This window comes from Taudactylus pleione, unplaced genomic scaffold, assembly GCF_031769625.1.
Source record: "Taudactylus pleione unplaced genomic scaffold, aTauple2 ptg000430l, whole genome shotgun sequence".
NCBI lineage: Eukaryota > Metazoa > Chordata > Amphibia > Anura > Myobatrachidae > Taudactylus > Taudactylus pleione.
This window is the reverse complement of record NW_028284832.1, coordinates 94,345-116,875: the sequence shown is the minus strand read 5'-3', so window position 1 is coordinate 116,875 and position 22,531 is coordinate 94,345. Positions and strand designations below refer to the sequence as shown.

Genomic DNA, 22,531 nt, shown 5'->3' with positions numbered 1-22,531 from the left:
TTTTCGGTGGTATGCCAGCCTTCAGAGAGAGACAATGCAATTGGTTAATATCTTAAGTTTTTTCCGTAATGCCGGATCTGTGCTATTGTTTGTTTTCAATAGTGGATGTGAGGAGGGGCTCAGCAGTACAGCGGAATGTGCCGACATAATCACCCCACTCAGCACTGGATACAACACTCGCTCTAGCAGCATGGAGCAGGTCTCTGGGGGCTGGGAGGAGACCGCCTCGGGGAAAGGCTCTCAGGAGATCCAACCAACCAAGCGCTCTCGCACTGCCAGCGAGTTATTACTCTGCAGGTAAGTACTGCTTAAAGAGCCGTCTGCCACTGTTTTATCACTTTTTCACAACAGTATATGACAGAGGTTCCCAAACTATGCCATTACGGTCTCAATTTTAAGGTCATTCATGCTTGGGCACAGGTGACTTTTATTTAGTACCTCAGTCAATTTAATTTTACCATCTGGGCTCAAGCATGGATATCCTTAAAACCTGGACTGCAATGGCAGAGTTTGGAAACCTCTGGTATATGGAATTTACATCCCATGTGCTTATTGTGTTGTGTGCTGAATTGTGTATTATAAGGTTATGTTAACCAACTGACATTTACATATGTAAATCATATCCTTATATGAATGATGATGTCGTCACTTGCATGGTCACCAGACTCATTTGTATAGGGTGTAATATTTTTATATTTTAGAGTAGGGGCCTAAATTATTCTTATTCTATTGCACAAGTGACTGTAATAATTGTGTCATTGAGGAGTAGGGATATAACCCCTTGTGTGTTCTAAAGAAAATGGCCTATTTCCTGTCTGAGTTCTAATTTTCCTATACACATGTATTTGCGTGTCCTTTGCCATGGTTACAAGCTGTGAGTAATGCGGTCAGTAGTGACTTATGCAATTGAGTATAATGGGAATGATGCATAGCCTGATGTAATTGCTTACGCCTTGCGTGTACCAAACCAAAGCTGGCCACACACATGGCGCTCTGCACACGATCAGCCGATGTGTACGATTTCCCTTGAAACTCTCCTCGGCAGCTCTGCACACGATCTCCACACAATTTGGTGTCCAATCTTCATACGATCTCTCCTACATCCAGACTTTCACAGTGCATCGTGTCCTAGATTGTCAGATCTGCCCTACTGCACGGCAGATCTGACGATGCGATGTGCGACCAGCGGGGATGCGCATCGCATCGTGATCGTGAGTGGGGACTCACAATTTACTCAGGATTTGGCCATATTTTACACGATCTGTCGTTCCAATGTGTGGGAATCGGCCAGATCGGGTAAAATATCACTGTGTGTGTGGCCAGCTTTAGAGTTGGACGGGCTGATAGAGTGGCTGGGTGCTCTCACCACAGCATTTGTGGGCTACATGCAGAGGCAGCCAGTATTTACTCTGCATGCAAAAATAATGAATACACTCGCACCCCTTGCATTGCAGCTTGGATTGTCCAGCTACACAGATACCTATATGCTGAGCAGTGGTGCATCCAAGAGGAGGGAGGGCCCTGCGTGCGATCTCCCCACCCTCATAACACTTCTCTCCTGCCGAGAGCTGTCAGATCTAGCAGCAGAGCACCGGTGTGCGGCACATCAGAGCCTCCCCGGACCTTCCCCAGCCCAGCATACAGCAGTATGGTCCTGGGGAGGGGAGGCTGCTACCGCTGAGCAGCAGCCGTCTCTGCTCTCTCCCTGTTCTGATGTCCCGCACATCGGTGCTCTGCTGCTAGATCTGACAGCTCTACTATTGGCTCTGTGGCCAAACTGCCCCTTTACACTTGGTTTGATACCCATCATCATCTGTGCTGACTTGCACCAGTCCTATACATCACGCAAAAAACGTCTGTAAACAGAGTATTTTATTCTGGACAACTTTCCATAACCTGCAATTCCATCAACACGCTCTGTTAGCATTACTTAGAGAGCCCCTTCAGTCACCTGGACTTGTGTACACTTGCTAGCACAAGCCTGATACACTCCGCAAACAGGCATAAAGCAACCTGAATTGACCATTCACAACCTATTAGACGTAAGATTGTGACGCATATAGCAGAATAAGGATATGCAAAGTTACCCCAGTGTTCCGCAAAGTAGATGGCTTACAGCCTGGTGCTTTATATCGGGGCATTACTCCTCCAGGCATAGGGAGATGCAGGTGTTCTTCTATATAATACGGTCAGTGATGTCACTGGGTCACTTTCTCTGATGGAGCACCTTGTGTTCTGACTATCCTACCTTCCCACACGACAGGCCGCTCACTTTCCCGGAAGTGTCCGAGTCGCAGCGCTTCTTCAGGTCACAGAGTCGGCTGCTCAGGCTGCTGTTTGCGTTCTACCACTTGGTGGCCGCCCACTCCGAATTGCTCTGTTACTTTATCATCATCCTCAACAATATGGTGACCGCCTCGCTCATCTCGGTCTTCCTCCCCATCCTGGTCTTTTTGTGGGCGATGCTGTCCATCCACCGACCCAGCAAGCGCTTTTGGATGACGGCCATTATTTACACGGAGGTACGTCACCAGCCCATGTGTTGTGTATATATAAAAAATGTCTGTTTAATAAATATTATGCCGTAACGTATCCTGTTTTCTTTAGAATTATTTATTTAATGGCTCTAAGTAACATTTATAATTATAATTGAGCATAAAAGAGAAGCAAAGGTATATGCTAGGAGAAGAAATAGCTAGGTTATGTCACAGGCAAAGGAGATATATAAGCAGTATATTACACCTGGATCATTTGACACCTGGGGTGGGGTGGGAACACTAGCGATGTTAAACCAATCTCCTTCAGACCCCGATTTAGTAATCTCCACATGCTTAGGGGCCAGGCTGCTGTTCCCTCACTTGATAGGATCTTAGAGTAGGTTTAAGCGAATCATAGGCCCGAGGGCTCGATTCAAACCCGCTCGCTAGATGCGTTTGCACGCAGCCAAAGTATGCACATCCATGATCGCGCGGCAAGGCATTAGCACGCCCACTATGTCTTGGCGAGCAATCGCGGTGTGTATGCAGATGCCCACCAGCCTGTCTTAAGACGCCCACTTGCGCACGTCATCTCCAGGAAGTGTATGCAACTATCGGTAACATCGAGTACCATCGGATGCAAACGAAGCACTTGTGGTTGACCAATCCCTACCGCAAGCACTGCGAGTGATTCAGTGTGTAAAACAACCATGTGACGTGTACTATGATGCTGCGTCTTAATTATGCATGCCTCTGAAACGGCGTTAAGATGCTCGGGCACGCCTGCGTTCGCACCACCACTCTTCCGTTTCCATCGACCGTCCCCTGTCACCACCCACAAACGGCTTCTCCTGTCACTCATTCTAGCCAGCTGGCTATGCGCAGCGAGCGGACTAGTTCGCGCACTGCGATGCATGTGCACATTGCAAAAATCGTCAGGCTGCTTGCGAACGCAGCCTAACAAGTGGGTCTGAATCGGGCCCTGATTTTGATGTGAACGGTATTGCACAGCCGCAAGGAAAATAAATGCAATTGCAGCAGGAGGGGTCTGTAGGAAATAGACACCTCCTGTGATCTGAGTGCAGCGTCCGTAGGCGATGCCTCTCTGTGGCCATAGTGCAGCTATAGGTGCCAGCATGGCAGGAGTTCCACCACTGAAGACAAAACAGAAACACCATTGTCGGCGCTTATCACCATCACTTGACGACCAGCTTAAATGTTTTGATCAAAGTATGATCGATAATCCCCCATGCTTTTATTTGCTAGATTCACACAGATTTGCACTGGTGGTAAAAGCACAGGAAACAATGTTTTGTATGCACATATGGATTAATGTTGCCACACAGCTGGTACCTTATATAATATGGGTAACACTGAGTGCTGGTATGTTTCTTTTCCACCACGGAAGAGCCAGTTTCTCCGCCTTCTGTGCCTCCGTGTGTGTGCGCTGTAGCCATGTTAATAAGAATTTGGAATGTTGGATACACATTACGCGTCATTACAAAGCATTTGTTTTATTATTTGTGCAGCTACAGTACAAGCGTAATGCAGCCTGTGTTATTCTCTTCTCTCTCTTCACTCAGATAATGGTGGTGATAAAGTACCTCTCCCAGTTTGGGTTCTTCCCGTGGAATAATGACATAGTACTTGTGCGCTACGAGGGGAAACCACTTTTCCCTCCGCGCATCCTCGGGCTGGAGAAGAGCGACTCCTATATCAAATATGATCTGATCCAGCTGCTGACACTCTTCTTCCACCGATCTCTGCTCATGGTAAGGGGCTGACATGGACAAATACACCTGGGCACTACATTTTATATTATTACAGGTTATCTAATCCCAGTTAAGTGACATTTTAAATAAAATACATAGAGCTAAAATGCAGTGTTCCCCTTTACTGTGGGGCTATAAATGTGACATGTCCCTTGTTTTATTATTTATTATTAACAGTTTCTTATATAGCGCAGCATATTCCGTTGCGCTTTACAATTGGAACATTAACAGAACAAAACTGGGTAATAGCAAACAGATATATAGGTAGGAAGGCCCTGCTCGCAAGCTTACAATCTACAAACTGCAAACAACCACAGCCATAAACTACATAGCTGCTACTCTTTTTCCCATTCAATTTCTTTCATCAATGGGGGACACTGGGACTGTGGGTATTGGTGGAGCTGGAGTCACTGACAGGGGGAGATGTCAGGCACTGATCCCAGTCACCCTCACCTGATAGCAGGGGGAGAGGTCAGGCACTGATCCCAGTCACCCTCACCTGATAGCAGGGGGAGAGGTCAGGCACTGATCCCAGTCACCCTCACCTGATACCAGGGGGAGAGGTCAGGCACTGATCCCAGTCACCCTCACCTGATAGCAGGGGGAGAGGTCAGGCACTGATCCCAGTCACCCTCACCTGATAGCAGGGGGAGAGGTCAGGCACTGATCCCAGTCACCCTCACCTGATACCAGGGGGAGAGGTCAGGCACTGGTCCCAGTCACCCTCACATGATAGCAGGGGGAGATGTCAGGCACTGATCCCAGTCACCCTCACCTGATAGCAGGGGGAGAGGTCAGGCACTGATCCCAGTCACCCTCACCTGATACCAGGGGGAGAGGTCAGGCACTGGTCCCAGTCACCCTCACATGATAGCAGGGGGAGATGTCAGGCACTGATCCCAGTCACCCTCACCTGATACCAGGGGGAGAGGTCAGGCACTGATCCCAGTCACCCTCACCTGATAGCAGGGGGAGAGGTCAGGCACTGATCCCAGTCACCCTCACCTGATACCAGGGGGAGAGGTCAGGCACTGGTCCCAGTCACCCTCACATGATAGCAGGGGGAGATGTCAGGCACTGATCCCAGTCACCCTCACCTGATAGCAGGGGGAGAGGTCAGGCACTGATGCCAGTCACCCTCACCTGATACCAGGGGGAGAGGTCAGGCACTGATCCCAGTCACCCTCACCTGATACCAGGGGGAGAGGTCAGGCACTGGTCCCAGTCACCCTCACATGATAGCAGGGGGAGATGTCAGGCACTGATCCCAGTCACCCTCACCTGATAGCAGGGGGAGAGGTCAGGCACTGATGCCAGTCACCCTCACCTGATACCAGGGGTAGAGGTCAGGCACTGATGCCAGTCACCCTCACCTGATAGCAGGGGTAGAGGTCAGGCACTGATGCCAGTCACCCTCACCTGATAGCAGGGGGAGGGGTCAGGCACTGGTCCCAGTCACCCTCACCTGATAGCAGGGGGATATGTCAGGCACTGGTCCCAGTCACCCTCACCTGATAGCAGGGGGATATGTCAGGCACTGCTCCCAGTCACACTCACCTGATAGCAGTGGGAGAGGTCAGGCACTGGTCCCAGTCACCCTCACCTGATAGCAGGGGGATATGTCATGGCACTGGTCCCAGTCATCCTCACCTGATAGCAGGGGGAGAGGTCAGGCACTGGTCCCAGTCACCCTCACCTGATAGCAGGGGGAGATATCAGGCACTGGTCCCAGTCACCCTCACCTGATACCAGGGGGAGAGGTCAGGCACTGGTCCCAATCACCCTCACCTGATACCAGGGGGAGAGGTCAGGCACTGGTCCCAGTCACCCTCACCTGATAGCAGGGGGAGAGGTCAGGCACTGGTCCCAGTCACCCTCACCTGATACCAGGGGGAGAGGTCAGGCACTGGTCCCAGTCACCCTCACCTGATAGCAGGGGGAGAGGTCAGGCACTGGTCCCAGTCACCCTCACCTGATAGCAGGGGGAGATGTCAGGCACTGATCCCAGTCACCCTCACCTGATAGCAGGGGGAGAGGTCAGGCACTGGTCCCAGTCACCCTCACCTGATACCAGGGGGAGAGGTCAGGCACTGGTCCCAGTCACCCTCACATGATAGCAGGGGGAGATGTCAGGCACTGATCCCAGTCACCCTCACCTGATAGCAGGGGGAGAGGTCAGGCACTGATGCCAGTCACCCTCACCTGATACCAGGGGGAGAGGTCAGGCACTGATCCCAGTCACCCTCACCTGATACCAGGGGGAGAGGTCAGGCACTGGTCCCAGTCACCCTCACATGATAGCAGGGGGAGATGTCAGGCACTGATCCCAGTCACCCTCACCTGATAGCAGGGGGAGAGGTCAGGCACTGATGCCAGTCACCCTCACCTGATACCAGGGGTAGAGGTCAGGCACTGATGCCAGTCACCCTCACCTGATAGCAGGGGTAGAGGTCAGGCACTGATGCCAGTCACCCTCACCTGATAGCAGGGGGAGGGGTCAGGCACTGGTCCCAGTCACCCTCACCTGATAGCAGGGGGATATGTCAGGCACTGGTCCCAGTCACCCTCACCTGATAGCAGGGGGATATGTCAGGCACTGCTCCCAGTCACACTCACCTGATAGCAGTGGGAGAGGTCAGGCACTGGTCCCAGTCACCCTCACCTGATAGCAGGGGGATATGTCATGGCACTGGTCCCAGTCATCCTCACCTGATAGCAGGGGGAGAGGTCAGGCACTGGTCCCAGTCACCCTCACCTGATAGCAGGGGGAGATATCAGGCACTGGTCCCAGTCACCCTCACCTGATACCAGGGGGAGAGGTCAGGCACTGGTCCCAATCACCCTCACCTGATACCAGGGGGAGAGGTCAGGCACTGGTCCCAGTCACCCTCACCTGATAGCAGGGGGAGAGGTCAGGCACTGGTCCCAGTCACCCTCACCTGATACCAGGGGGAGAGGTCAGGCACTGGTCCCAGTCACCCTCACCTGATAGCAGGGGGAGAGGTCAGGCACTGGTCCCAGTCACCCTCACCTGATAGCAGGGGGAGATGTCAGGCACTGATCCCAGTCACCCTCACCTGATAGCAGGGGGAGAGGTCAGGCACTGGTCCCAGTCACCCTCACCTGATACCAGGGGGAGAGGTCAGGCACTGGTCCCAGTCACCCTCACATGATAGCAGGGGGAGATGTCAGGCACTGATCCCAGTCACCCTCACCTGATAGCAGGGGGAGAGGTCAGGCACTGATGCCAGTCACCCTCACCTGATACCAGGGGGAGAGGTCAGGCACTGATCCCAGTCACCCTCACCTGATACCAGGGGGAGAGGTCAGGCACTGGTCCCAGTCACCCTCACATGATAGCAGGGGGAGATGTCAGGCACTGATCCCAGTCACCCTCACCTGATAGCAGGGGGAGAGGTCAGGCACTGATGCCAGTCACCCTCACCTGATACCAGGGGTAGAGGTCAGGCACTGATGCCAGTCACCCTCACCTGATAGCAGGGGTAGAGGTCAGGCACTGATGCCAGTCACCCTCACCTGATAGCAGGGGGAGGGGTCAGGCACTGGTCCCAGTCACCCTCACCTGATAGCAGGGGGATATGTCAGGCACTGGTCCCAGTCACCCTCACCTGATAGCAGGGGGATATGTCAGGCACTGCTCCCAGTCACACTCACCTGATAGCAGTGGGAGAGGTCAGGCACTGGTCCCAGTCACCCTCACCTGATAGCAGGGGGATATGTCATGGCACTGGTCCCAGTCATCCTCACCTGATAGCAGGGGGAGATGTCAGGCACTGGTCCCAGTCACCCTCACCTGATAGCAGGGGGAGATATCAGGCACTGGTCCCAGTCACCCTCACCTGATACCAGGGGGAGAGGTCAGGCACTGGTCCCAATCACCCTCACCTGATACCAGGGGGAGAGGTCAGGCACTGGTCCCAGTCACCCTCACCTGATAGCAGGGGGAGAGGTCAGGCACTGGTCCCAGTCACCCTCACCTGATACCAGGGGGAGAGGTCAGGCACTGGTCCCAGTCACCCTCACCTGATAGCAGGGGGAGAGGTCAGGCACTGGTCCCAGTCACCCTCACCTGATAGCAGGGGGAGATGTCAGGCACTGATCCCAGTCACCCTCACCTGATAGCAGGGGGAGAGGTCAGGCACTGGTCCCAATCACCCTCACCTGATACCAGGGGGAGAGGTCAGGCACTGGTCCCAGTCCCCCTCACCTGATAGCAGGGGGAGAGGTCAGGCACTGGTCCCAGTCACCCTCACCTGATACCAGGGGGAGAGGTCAGGCACTGGTCCCAGTCACCCTCACCTGATACCAGGGGGAGAGGTCAGGCACTGGTCCCAGTCACCCTCACCTGATACCAGGGGGAGATGTCAGGCACTGGTCCCAGTCACACTCACCTGATAGCAGGGGGAGATGTCAGGCACTGGTCCCAGTCACACTTACCTGATACCAGGGGGAGAGGTCAGGCACTGCAGACTGAGCCAATTTCAGATGTTGAATCTTCCAAGACTGGTATGTGCAGTGTATGTGATGCATTATTAGATGGAGATATAATATATAATATAGCAAAAGTGAAATGTTCTGTGTTTCCAGAGCTATGGACTGTGGGATCGAAAGGACATGGACCCTGTACAGAAACCACAGAGAGAAAAGAAAGAGAGTCAGACTGACATGCAGTTATCTGGAGATCTAGATTCCAATGGAAGCAGCAGCTCATTACGTCGGCGTAAGAGGGGGGCGTCGCAGGCCAGCGAGACGGACAGCGGTGAGCATCTCCCTGGGAGCTTCGTTCAGCAAATTTGTTTTGTGACATAGGGGGTGATGTATCAAGCAGTGATAAGAGTGTAGAAGTTGCCCATAGCGCAACCAATCGGCTTTGAGGTAGCATTTATCAAGTACAATCTATAAAATGATAGGTAGAAGCTGATTGGTTGCTATGGGAAACTTCTCCACTTCTCTACTCTTCTCACTGCTGGACACCCTCATAGTTTTGGATCTGTGTAAAGAACGCCCAGGTGGTGATCTCCAAAGAATATAATGCACCTAGTAGTTATTGATGCTTTTACATCTTGTTTTTTTGTTTGTTTATTATTGTTAGTAATGGTGGCTCACCTCCGGTCTTTGGGGCCCCCATTTCGATGAATCCTCCACTCCCATTTCTGTCTGACACATCACATGCTCATATCTCATGTCTGGATAGTGATCTTAAAGTCCAATCTGACTTCGTCCCAGAGACTTCTATTCCTGGGGACCCTATTCGAAACGTCCTTGCAGAGGATTTTTCTTCCTCAATACAAAATACTGGTCATCCAGTCACTAGTGAAGCTGGTTCTCAGGAAACTGATGCTGTTCATCTTTTATGCATGAGCCTCTTGGTGAAGCTCATCTCCTCCTTCAAAGCTGTTCAGTTCGGCAGGTTCCTATCCCGGGAGTTTCAATCGGACCTGCTCTCCAAATGGGACAGCTCTCACCTTCACCTGTCCAGAGTCATTCGCCTCTCCCCTCAGACCAATCTATCCCACCTCTGGTGGTTTAACTCCAACCATTTCCACGCCGGTCGCCCTTTTTACAATTTGGTTTGTTAATGACCACGGCTGCTGTCTTGGAGGCCAGGGGGCCATTGTTCATCAAAATCAGTTTCAGTGAGTTTAGTCGCATCAATGTCCTGGATCTCAGGGCAGTCTTCAACGCCTTGATAGTGGCTCAACAGCACCTGCAAGAGTGTCCAGACCTGCTGCAACTTGAGCCGTTCGTACACCCCACTTTACCTCGGCTTCATTTAATAGCGTGGCTGTTGAGATCTCCATCTGGAAGGGTTTTCCAGAAGCTGTCATTTCAACTAGGCTGAAGGTTCATAAACCAGTCTCTACCACATATTATCACTACATCTGATGGACTTATGTTGCATAGTGAGAGCAGAATGAGTTCCCTCCTTTTTCTTTCCATCTCTTCCGTCTTTTGTTTCTTCAGGTGGGCCTGGATTCCGGTTTGCACCTGGGATCTTTGGAGGTGTAGGGTTCAGCACTGTCCGAATTTTTCTAGCAATGCTTGGCCTTGTTTCCTAAGTTACAGACATTTATACAAGTGTTCTTCCATCTCCAGCCTCCGTTTCTTCCTCCCATGGCTCTCTGGAACTTGAATCATGTTTTTTAATTTTTTACACGCTCATCTGCTTGGGCTGCTTGACGCAGTGGACTTGAAATACCTAACTTGGAAGACTGTCTTCATCCTAGCAGTTGCCTCTGCCAGGATAGTGTCCGAGCTATGGACCTCATTCAGACCCGCTCGCTAGGATGCGTTCGCTCGTAGCTGTCCGATTGTCGCTTTCTGTGCATGTGTACGCATCGCAGCGCGCGAACCAGTGTGAGAGATCGGGAAGCGATCGTTCGTTGCGCATAGACTGCCCAGCAGAGTGACAGAGAGAAGACGTGGGCCTTGCTGCTAGAAACGGGGGAGTGGAGGTGCGAAAGCAGGCGTGCCTGAGCATCTCAACGCCTTTTCAGAGGCATGCATAATTAACAAGTGTCATAGTACACGTTACCTGGTTGTATTTCACACTGAAGTTATCGCAGTGCTTGCGGCAGGGTATAGTCCACCTCAATCGCTGCAATCGCATCCGATGGTAACTGATGTACCGATGGTTGCATACACTTCAGATGACGTGCGCAAGTGAGCGTCTTAAGACAGGTTGGTGGGATCTACATTCACAAAGCGATCGCACGCCAAGACATAGTGGGAATGCCTATGCCTTGCCGTGTGATCGCCTGCCGTGCCGTCACTTAGCTGAATTTGCATACGCTGGGTGCGAGCGAACGCATCTAGCGAGCGGCTCTGAATGAGCTCCTAAGTGCCTTGTCTTGTCACTCTCCTTATCCGTGACGGCTGGGTGTAGCTCCATACTAAACCCTCTTTCTTGCCAAAGAGTGTCTCCAAAAATCCACATCAACCAGCCCATTGCGGTTCCAGTTCTTCCCAGTGAAGATTCTTGGATGTGGTACGGGCCCTCCGATTGCACGTTTCCCGTACTTCGGCCTTACGTAAGACCTGAAGACTTGTTTATCATCTGATTCCCACAATTGGGGTTGGTCAGCTTCAAAGCAAACAGTATCTCAGTGGATCCGAGCAGTTATGCTTACATTGCCCAAGATTGGGCAGGTCCTGACTGTTTCAGCTCATTCCATTCAGTCGCCTCTTGGGCTGCGCGTCTTTGGGACGTTTTTTGTTCCTACAGTATTAACATCAATAATAGTAATTTCCGACTTCCTCATAGCTCACCATATTGTTTTCACCAATATTGGCCAAAGGCTGCAGCGATCTGGCTGTCTAAATTAAGCGACAGATAGCACAAACACATGGCAGTGTAAAATAATATAGCACATCAATGAAAAACAATTGTAAGTAAGTGCAGCTCACTTCATGTTCACTTCTAACAAACATGCACAAGAGCCTGTTTGCTTGGATTGCAGGTGCTAGGGTCTGACAGACATACACAGTAACAAAGATGCCTGCAGTCATTTACACTCTTTCCACCCACACCATCTACATACAACTCTCTCTAAAAGCGACTAGTATGTACTATTGCAGCATGAGATACAGCCCACACCTCTCCTGTGTGAAATGGCACCTGAAATCACCAGGGAGGGACTTATATGCAATCCAAGACATGGGAGATACGTTTTTTTAGATCCGAGTTCCGAACTTGGCAAGAAGACCCGATTCAGGACTCTGTTCTACTCGGAACCCCCAAAGTGATCTGAGCTGGGACTCTGTTTGACTCTGAACCCCACTTGGTGAGAAGACCCGATTCAGGACTCTGGGCCTAATTCAGACCCGCTCGCGAGCGCTGAGCGCTCGCAAGCGGGTCGATGGTGCCCTAATGCACATGCGCACGACGGAGGGAGCTCCGTCGTGCGCATGCGCAAGACCCGCATAGCGACAGCCAAGCTGTCGCTATGGGTCTCGCAGCAAAGGGGGCGTGCTGTCAATGGTGACTGACAGCACGCCCCCTTTGGTGGGCATGCCGGGGGCGTTGCTGCCCAGAAGGAGGCGTTCCCATGGGAACGCCTACCGTCTGGGTTTGGCCCCACTGACATCACTAGTGTCAGTGGGGCCAGACTTGCGGCAGCGAGACCCTACCGCAGGGTCTCGTCGCAAGCCCGATGGTCGCGATGGTCTTGACCATTGCGACCATCTTTTTGGCCGCTCGCATATGCTGTGGGTGGTCACCCACAGCTATGCGAGCGGCCAGGAGGCTGCTCCATTTTTAGGTAGGAGGGCCCTGATTCAGAGTGAGCGCTCTGGTCAGAGCGTCCGGCTCTGAATCAGGCCCTCTGTTCTACTCGGAACCCCAAAGTTATCCGAGCTGGGACTTTGTTTGACTCGGAACCCCAATGTTCGGGTGTGTTCAGTTTTCAGTAAAACTAATCCGAATGAATGACTGGTCTGTCTGATTCTCCCCATGGTATAGTGCGCTCATTTTTACAAATCTCTGGGTATTATTTCATTTACAAGCTGATTTTACATTGACTGCAGTACTTGTTCTTCTCCTCATGGGGAGACGCTTAGACCATCTATTTTACATGTAGTCCTAGATGCAAGAAAGGAGAAGCCGCGAGATTTGGAGAAGAAGAAAAAGACGCCTGCAGAAGTCAGAATGAAGATGATTGGGATGAAGATCACCTATATCTGTATCCGCATGTAAGTTTCTGGAAGGAGCATGGAACCATTGTGTCTCCGTACGTTATGGGGTAGATAGTGAGTTGTGCTTGTCATTTACAGTATGTTTGGATTGCAGATTGTTTTTATATGTGTAAAATTAAACTTGGGTTCTTTGCACTTGTTGCCCTGGGTTGCGACGAAGGACTGGCTGTTTCTGAGGTGTGGGAGTTACCCAGCGTAGAGGGAGTCATATGATTGGTTGTGTGGGACTAACCAACCACCCAATGATGCACCATCTATGGCAGTAGAGGCCCCTTTTTCTCTTCACACCAGTCTCCATTCACTGACAAAAGCAGAAACAGTGGAGGCTATATAATAAGTCTATGCGTTATATGATATCTGAGATTACACGTGTGTGTGATATCAGTACATTATATGATATAATGGCAGACACAGATCGTCACATGTGCAGTATAGATCCTGTGCATGCACCGATTGGCAAACATCACAGTTGTACGTAAAACCATCTGGTTTCCGTACAGCTCTGAATCAGGCCGTATATGTGTGTGTATATAATGTATAATGTCCTTACAACGCTTGTATGAACACCCTGAAGAAGGACCCTAAATGGTCTTGAAACGTTGGTATGTACAGTACAATGTCTTCCCTTCTGATGTATGGTATGTACAGTACAATGTCTTCCCTTCTGATGTATGGTATGTACAGTACAATGTCTTACCTTCTGATGTATGGTATGTACAGTACAATGTCTTCCCTTCTGATGTATGGTATGTACAGCACAATGTCTTACCTTCTGATGTATGGTATGTACAGCACAATGTCTTACCTTCTGATGTATGGTATGTACAGTACAATGTCTTCCCTTCTGATGTATGGTATGTACAGTACAATGTCTTCCCTTCTGATGTATGGTATGTACAGTACAATGTCTTACCTTCTGATGTATGGTATGTACAGCACAATGTCTTACCTTCTGATGTATGGTATGTACAGTATAATGTCTTCCCTTCTGATGTATGGTATGTACAGTACAATGTCTTCCCTTCTGATGTATGGTATGTACAGTACAATGTCTTACCTTCTGATGTATGGTATGTACAGCACAATGTCTTACCTTCTGATGTATGGTATGTACAGTACAATGTCTTACCTTCTGATGTATGGTATGTACAGTACAATGTCTTCCCTTCTGATGTATGGTATGTACAGTACAATGTCTTCCCTTCTGATGTATGGTATGTACAGCACAATGTCTTACCTTCTGATGTATGGTATGTACAGTACAATGTCTTCCCTTCTGATCAAGTGCGATCGCTCCTCCCCTACACACCACACAGGGTGGGCACTGACTGCAGCAGCAGCCTCTCTTTCTAGCCCAGCACACAGCAGCATGTCTGCTGGGGTGAGTGGCTGGTGCAGCAGTCAGTTCTCCTCTCTCCCTGCCAAAGTACCACTTTGGGAGTGGAGCGCTTGGACAACACCCATGTAGCGTCCACAGAGAAACTGATATCCGTGTGACTCTGCATCTGGCGTACATCTGCAAAGATGCGTATGCAAACCAGGACTCAATAGCCAAAATCGCTAGGTGCGGCCGCATACGAAGTTGCATGGAAGTCAGAATCTGGCCCATAATGTATATTATGTCTGTACGGCACCTGCAGTCTACGTGTAATGTGGTATTGGAGGAGATAACACCTGCTTGTGATCTATGCAGTAAGATATTTGGGAAGAATCTGTGCTGTGTGTGTAATGTAATGCCGGTACAATCACTAGATAACCTGGTTTCCTTATTGCAGAGCGCAGGGAGTGTACAAACCCGTAAAAGGATTCTTCCATGACATCCTGCACTCGCCGTACCGTGCAGCCACGGATGTCTATGCCCTGATGTTCCTTGCTGATGTGGTGGACTTTGTTATCATTGTGTTTGGGTTCTGGGCCTTTGGGGTAAGTGGATGTTTCTCCTCCTCTGTCCTTAAACCCCCATTTATTGCCCCTCAGGATATGTCATGAATGACGTGTAGGTAACGCTGTTATTGATGTCCTATTCCCCAGAAACACTCAGCGGCCGCAGATATAGCGTCAACACTTTCCGAGGACCAGGTCCCTGATGCCTTCCTGGTTATGCTCCTCATCCAGTTTTCCACAATGGTGATCGATCGCGCTCTGTACTTGCAGAAGTCTGTGCTTGGGAAGATGATTTTCCAGGTGATACTGGTCATCGGCATTCATGTCTGGATGTTCTTCATTCTGCCAGCAGTGACCGAAAGGTGAGGAACCTGGGGAGCAGGTAGAGACCGGACTCTCCACACGCTCCGGCCTTGTCCCATGCTAATAAAGTGACTGATTAGAAATCTTTTTCCCCAATCTCCAGGATGTTCAGTCAGAACACTGTTGCTCAGCTGTGGTATTTCGTAAAGTGCATCTACTTTGCCCTGTCCGCCTACCAGATCCGCTGTGGCTATCCGACCCGCATTCTGGGCAACTTCCTGACCAAGAAATACAACCATGTCAACCTCTTCCTCTTCCAGGGGTAAGATGATGGCTGGAAGTACCCAGCTTAGATCCCCTGTATTGACAATGGAAATATTGAGAGCTTGTTTAGTCTGCTTTGTTTCAAACATCTTAATTGTCTTTCTGTAGATGTTACATCTTTTTACATGGAAAGTTGTATTCATTTATTAGATTCCCTAGATTTCATGTTCTAATATTCGGAATATCCCGATTGTCACCGACTTCACAAATTCTGAGATGATGCTGACACATGATGCCCTGTTACTCTGTTACAGCTTCCGCCTGGTGCCCTTCCTAGTGGAGCTGCGGGCGGTCATGGACTGGGTGTGGACTGATACCACCCTCTCCTTATCCAACTGGGTGTGTGTAGAGGACATTTACGCAAATATCTTTATTATCAAATGTAGCCGGGAGAATGAAAAGGTAGGAACGCATCTGCATTATCATACATTCCCTTCTAACTAAACCCAGAGTGCAGTCATCCAAGTATCGTTCTCTAGAATTGGGCATATTAGACCTGGATGTAGATGGGGCAGTATTGATTTGCGAAGGCAAAAATGGTCTGCGGTTCTCAGTATGGGGTTATGGTCTGTGACAAGTGTGGGTGTGGTCATAGTGATAATGGACGTTGTTGGGCATACAGCAGCCTGCAAATGGTTTTCAACCCCCTAAAAAGTCACTCATACTATTTTCAAACATATAGGCTCTTTAAGATACATTTTCTTCTTCAGGGTCCATAGGGCTCCACAGAGGAGACAATGGGGTGTAGATGGGACCTGAAGAACTGGACACCAACAGCAAAGCTCTTCAATCCCAGGATGTTCCGGTCCTTCCCCATTATACCCTGCCCACAGCCTGAGGGCAACTCAGTATCGTTGGTGTCCGGCAGGAGCTGGATCACCATTTTAACAATGGGGCTGCTATTGAGCATCCCAAGCTTATTTTTATGATTTAGTTAATTTTCCATTTATCTACTATGAGCAGCAGCACGAGACAGTCCATGGGGCGTCTGCACTGCTGCTCCATCACCCCTCCGTGGCACCGTGACACCAGCCTCAGCTAGGTACTCTCGACAGGGCTCTGAGGGGGACCAAGCTAGCAGAGGCTCCCTGGACCCCAGACTGCAGCCGGGAATCAAGTGGACAGGTAAGGCGGATCTCCGCACAGCAACAGGGGGCATTGCATAAAAGCCACATCTACTGGGGGCATTGCTTAATGGGCACAACTACTGGGGGCACTACCTAAGGGGGCACGACTACTGGGGGCATTGCATAATGGGCACAACTACTGGAGGCATTGCATAATGGGCACAACTGCTGGGGGCATTGCATAAAAGCCACAACTACTGGGGGCATTGCTTAATGGGCACAACTGCTGGGGGCATTGCATAAAAGCCACAACCAGGGGGGGGCACTACCTAAGGGGGCACGACTACTGGGTGCATTGCATAATGGGCACAACTACTGGGGGCATTGCATAATGGCACAACTGCTGGGGGCATTGCATAAAAGTCACAACTACTGGGGGCATTGCTTAAGGGGCACACTACTGGGGGCATTGCAGAAGGTGCACAAGTACAGGGGGCACTGCAGAAGGGCCACAACTACTGGGGGCATTGCTTAATGGGCACAACTACAGGGGGCATTGCATTTCAATATGAATTTTATTTGTATGTGTATTTTAAATATATTTTATGTGGATCTGGTTGTTTCTGTATATTTTATGTGAACGTGACATGGTCATGCTCCTGCGAATGTCATACCAATGGCATGCGCACAACAATGGGGCGTAGCCTTATGATAGCTAGGCCAAGCCCCATTTTTGCGAGCGCACCTCTGGGGCACGCTTGTGATCGTCTCTTCAACTTGACCACATATATTTTTTGGCTCTTTGCCTCTGACTGGTTGGCCATCCCTGCCCTAGAATCATTTCCCTCTGATGCTTCGTGGGAACAGCTGTCCTAAATATCTCACATTAGAGATGTAGCTTCCTATTTGGGTGAAGCAGCTATGGATACGGCTCTCCTAGCCTACAAGGCATCTGCAACTTCTGCAGTAGCCCGCCGTATTGTTTGGCTCCGCTCATGGAAGGCAGATGCAGACTCTAAAAAGGCTTTGGAGTCTCTGCCTTATTCAGGAGATATCCTGATGGGTCCAGAATTGGCCAAAATTGTGACTACCTTGGCAGCTTCCAAGACGGTGTTTCTGCCCTCTGTATATAATGTGAAGCTTCAGACATCATCTTTTCGGTTCTTTCGCCCTCAAGGAAAAGCTAAAAGCCAGTCCTTTTTTAAGGCATTAGGCAGCAACTAAGGCTTCCAAGCCTAGGACCAAGCAGACCTGGGCCGTAGGATGTCCACCTACCAAATCTGAGGACAACCCCTGGGGGCTCCCAAGGTGGGAGGACGACTTCTTCAATTCGCCCAGTTCTGGCGTCAGACCACAACAGACGCCTGGGTAAGAGAAGTGGTCTCCCACGGATATACCTTGTCCTTCCTGAGGCGACCCCCCCAGCAGTTTTTACACAGGCCCTCTATCAGACCCAAGCAAGGCCCTGCTGCTCCAAAAGGTCATTCTGTCCTTACTGCTTTCAGGAGTAATAATCCGGTCCCCTCCGCACAGCGTGAGAAGGGCTATTATTCTTAGTTTTTCTTAGTTCAGAAACCCAACGGGTCTCATCGACCTATTCTCAACCTCGTCTCTGAACAAGTTTATCAGGGTGCCCAGGTTTCATATGGAAATCCTCTGCTCTATTATCCTGGCTATGGAGGCTCCGTGGGATTTGTCAGTGGTTCTCCACGCATTCAGCAACCTCCATTCGAACCCTTGGAACAGTGGATGTCAAGTGGCTCACTGCGAAGGCTGTTTCTTCTGGCTATAGCATCCATAGGGTATCTGATTTAGGGGCGCTTTCATGTCGCTCCCCCTTTTTAATCTTTCATCAGGACAGAGCTGTTCTTAGAATGCTCCCGGGATTCCGTCCCAAAGTGGTTTCTCGTTTTCCACATTAATGAGGAAATTGTGGTTCCGGCCTTTCAATCACCAGACCTCTCGGCAGATGAGGCCTCTTTGGATGTGGTCTGTGCTCTGAAGATCTACGTGGACTGCATTAGTACCATCAGGAAATCAAACTCCTTCTTCATCTTATATGGATTCCATAAGACGGGATGGCCAGCTAACAGACAGTCATGCGAAGCCATCTGGCCAGAGTCTATCTCACAGGCTTACACACAGACTGGCCTTCCTGTGCCATCTACAGTATCTGCTCATTCTACTCGCTCTGTGGGTCCCTCGTGGGCAGCCCGGCGTGGCGCCTCTGCTGAACAACTATGCAATGCGGCTACTTGGTCTTCTGTCCATACCTTTCTTAGGTTCTATGTCTTTGATACATTTGCCTCTCAGTATGCTACTAACGATACTTGATCAGAACCTCTATACACACCTTCCTATACCTTCTAATGTCCTGCCTATACCTTCTAAGGATGACGCTAATCTGCGTACGCAGTCACACCATAAATAAAGACTTAGACGTGGAATCTGTGATTCCAAAGCACAAGTGATATTCAGGTAAAAGTTCAGACAGTTACACGCAATTGATAAAGACACAATTTAGGCGCAAAAGGAAATTATACAGACCCAAGTACAAATACATACGCAGGCGCTTCCGGACCCAGAGATAGGCATCAGCAAGAGACCCCTCGTCATTTAGCATTCAGCACGAAGACTCCGAATCAGCGTTCGTGCACTTATATTTATACCCCCCCAGAATAAACAGGACAAAAGGGAAGTCTGTTGCTGATATCATTGGTTCTCAGGGGTGAAGCATCTGTTACAGCACATTTAACAGGCTAGTTCAAACAGACTCTCCCTGCCTCTAACAGCTGGGGGTCTTCCTCTTCACGCCTATGGCAGCATCCTAACAGTTGTTTCTATAATGTACATTTTGTTGCTTGTAGGCTCTGCGATCCATAACTCGGGAATGCATGATGCGATCTCCCCACCGATAACACCGGAATACTGTGAAAAGAGTACGCATCAGTACAACTCCAAACACGACTGGTTTAGCATGTATAATACCTTAGTTATCAAATATCTTTATTTCTCAGCATTTAAACTAACTGAACCTACTTAAATCATACACTTTTAAAACTTATTGAACCTTATGTGTGAATATGTAATGTGTGGGTATCCAGGGTTTGATATGAGGACGCTAGTTAACTTGGGGCAGATGCGTGCGCATAAAGCTAATAAAACAGCGGTTTCATACAAAGTCCTATGCATTCGCTAATATGCGACTAGTTAACAGCGCTATAGTATGTATTAATGTGCGTATGGGAAATGATAAAAAAATGCAATCGCATGGTGCTATTAGTATTATCGCCACATGTACTAAAATGTGAGTTTACCTAAAATGGCGCTTAGGCGGCCATTCGCAAAATGGCGTCTTGCGATTTCATTTTCAAGATGGCGTCTTGCGGCCAGTCGCAAGATGGCGTCGCCGCGATTAAATTTTAAACTGAACTTGTCTCAGCCAATTATTCAGCTTCGACACTTCCTTCGGGCGCAGGGTTTTCCTCTCAGCTCAGGAGCATTCCCGCCCGTGAACAACTGCTTTGGGACATCCCCATTGGCTCCCCTGTGGAGCCCTATGGACCATGAAGAAGAAAAAGCGTTATGGTAAAACTTACCCTTGTTAGCTCTCCTTCTTCAAAGTCCATAGGGTCCACAGGGCAGCCACCCTGTCGCACCTGGCTTCTAAGGGTTTCTTCTCTTGGTCACTTGTTTCCTTCTCTGTGTGAGAGTGTGGTTCTTCAGTGTACCAGTCTTCCTTCTCTCCTGTCCTGCTCCTGTCTTGGGCTTGTTGACAAAACTGAGTTGCCCTCAGGCTGTGGGCGGGGTATAGGGTGAAAGACCGGAGCATCCTAGGTTTGAAAAGCTTTGCTGTTGATGTCCGGTCCGCCAGGTCCCACCTACACCCCATAGTCTCCCCTGTGGACCCTATAGACTTCGACGAAAGAGAGTTAACAAGGGTAAGTTTTACCATAACTTAATATTTTTTAATGATTCCTGAGTATAGGTCATATGTTGAGGCAATATCTTTTATCTGTGTAAACTTGGAGCTTCCACAGTACATTAGGGTTGAATACTTCTGCAAACAACATTTTTGAATTTTTTTTCTTTATCAAATCTTTAGACATAATGAATTTTGAGTTAGAAAATATAATTAAGGAGCCTACTAGTGTGCACTAGAAATAAACTTTGTGACAATCTGTATCATTTTAATGCAGACAAATCTGTTTAATTTTTAGGGGGTTGAAAGCTGTATTCATTTTGATCTTGTTGAATACTTTCAGTTTTAGGATGGATGGACTTTTATTATCCCACATACAAACTCAATGTCTAATTCACTGCTTTCTATTTTAGTCCAGTATAGGGCTATTGAGTGTCTCCTCATTCTTTAGTTACACACTGACGCTGACGTTCTAAGCTTTAAGCACTAGAAGTAGAAGGACGCGTAATATTTACAATTCAGTCTCACTGGCAGGCTGTGGACCCATGGTTGTTGCCCAGTAATCATGGTGCATCGTGTATTGCTGTAATTGTATATTTCTCCCAGTGACTTCTACATCGTCTGGGCCATATTTTGCGGGTGTCCCATGATGACTTTTCCATGTAATGTGGTTGCATTTTGTATCCATTGTAGTATCAAAAGTCACCTCTTGCCTTCATAAAAAGGATGTAGCCAAATTATGGGCTAAACCAATATTCCCAAGACTGCGTCCTGCAATATGCCAGGCAGCCCAGACACTGGCACGTAACTGAAGAATAAGGCCCACTTGCTGTGACTCAGCAGGATACTGCGCGGCCTGATCGCGTTTGATTAATAGTCTTAAAATGAATTTTCCGAAGCTACATTCTGGGATGCATTCCATGACATTACTCATTTGGCTTAAATAATGGGTATTAGTAATACCGCTTCTGCAGGCTGTGTAACCCTTTATGCCTAGAAATATTATTGCTACTTACAGAATGCCCAGTGCCCACTTTATTGGTATTAAGATTACCTTTATGTATAGGCGAATATGTCCCTGATATTTAAATATCTTTATAGAGCTGCTTCTATACTATCTGCAACTTTATATCACTTAAACATTTACAGGTTATATTGCCAGATTCAAAACATCGATGTTATACCGAATATATCAATGAACCACTCATCACTATACTGATATTAAGGTTGCCTCTGTATGTAGGCAAATAGATCCCTAAAAATGAGCTCATTTTTAGGGATCTATTTGCCTACATACAGAGGCAACCTTAATATCAGTATAGTGATGAGTGGTTCATTGATATATTCGGTATAACATCGATGTTTTGATTTCAGCGATACAACTCTCAAACGATAATTGATAGTAAACGGCTGATACTATATAAGATACAAAGCTGCTGATATTTCAACAACTGAATCTGTAATATTGAGATTCAAATTGAATACTGCTATTTATCGAGATTTATGATAAAGTGGCTGTAGTGTTTTTGTTTTTTTTTGACTGCAGTAATATAATCTGCAGGTATTGATCGACGTACAAGCGTTGCGCAACATCAGGGATCTATTTACCTATTTATAGAGGCAACCCAAACATTAGTATAGCGATAATTGGACCAATGATTTAATTGGCATAACATCGATGTTTTGAATTTAATTTGTAAATGTTAATTGATATGAAGGTGCCGATATTATAGAAGCAGCTGAACTGCAACATTTGGAGTATAATCTACAAATTTGATAGATTATACAAATTATATACTGTGGGAGTTCACATAGGAGATCCAAGATATGGATCAATAACAGACGTATAATTTAAACTATATCCGATCACAGATGAGATAGTTGATCTTCTCACTAGAAGATATTGATTAATAAACCCATTAAAGAGAAGACCCTCAGTTTAATTTTAATTCTAATTTCTTCTTTCTCTATATATTTTTTATACTTTGCCGCTTTATTTCCCTAGAGGGGTGATATATATTATAATACATATCTAATAAAAGTTATGTTTTAAGTAATTTGTAACCA

The 22,531-nt window shown here is 48.5% G+C and overlaps 2 protein-coding genes across 5 annotated transcripts in view; one reads left to right on the top strand and one right to left on the bottom strand.

The window, feature by feature from the left end:
* Window positions 1–22,531, top strand: part of PIEZO1 (piezo type mechanosensitive ion channel component 1 (Er blood group)) — a 280,589-nt gene that overhangs the window by 234,625 nt on the left and 23,433 nt on the right. For 2 of the 3 annotated variants that reach the window (XM_088447336.1, XM_088447335.1), the window contains exons 36-44: window positions 103–297; window positions 2,264–2,522; window positions 4,061–4,249; window positions 8,858–9,029; window positions 12,850–12,961; window positions 14,740–14,887; window positions 14,996–15,210; window positions 15,315–15,473; window positions 15,730–15,877. In XM_088447336.1, the coding sequence (XP_088303462.1) occupies window positions 103–297; window positions 2,264–2,522; window positions 4,061–4,249; window positions 8,858–9,029; window positions 12,850–12,961; window positions 14,740–14,887; window positions 14,996–15,210; window positions 15,315–15,473; window positions 15,730–15,877 (1,597 nt within the window). Of the gene's footprint in view, window positions 1–102; window positions 298–2,263; window positions 2,523–4,060; window positions 4,250–8,857; window positions 9,030–12,849; window positions 12,962–14,739; window positions 14,888–14,995; window positions 15,211–15,314; window positions 15,474–15,729; window positions 15,878–16,185; window positions 16,277–22,531 lie in introns of those variants that run through there. The other variant, XM_088447337.1, reaches the window with a different exon arrangement.
* The window catches only part of CTU2 (cytosolic thiouridylase subunit 2), a 52,162-nt gene continuing 48,635 nt past the window's right edge, over window positions 19,005–22,531 (bottom strand). The window contains exon 16 of one of the 2 annotated variants that reach the window (XM_088447338.1): window positions 19,005–19,470. In XM_088447338.1, coding sequence (XP_088303464.1) covers window positions 19,357–19,470 — 114 coding nt within the window. In that variant the 3' untranslated portion in view covers window positions 19,005–19,356. The remainder of the gene's footprint in view (window positions 19,471–22,531) is intronic. The other variant, XM_088447339.1, reaches the window with a different exon arrangement.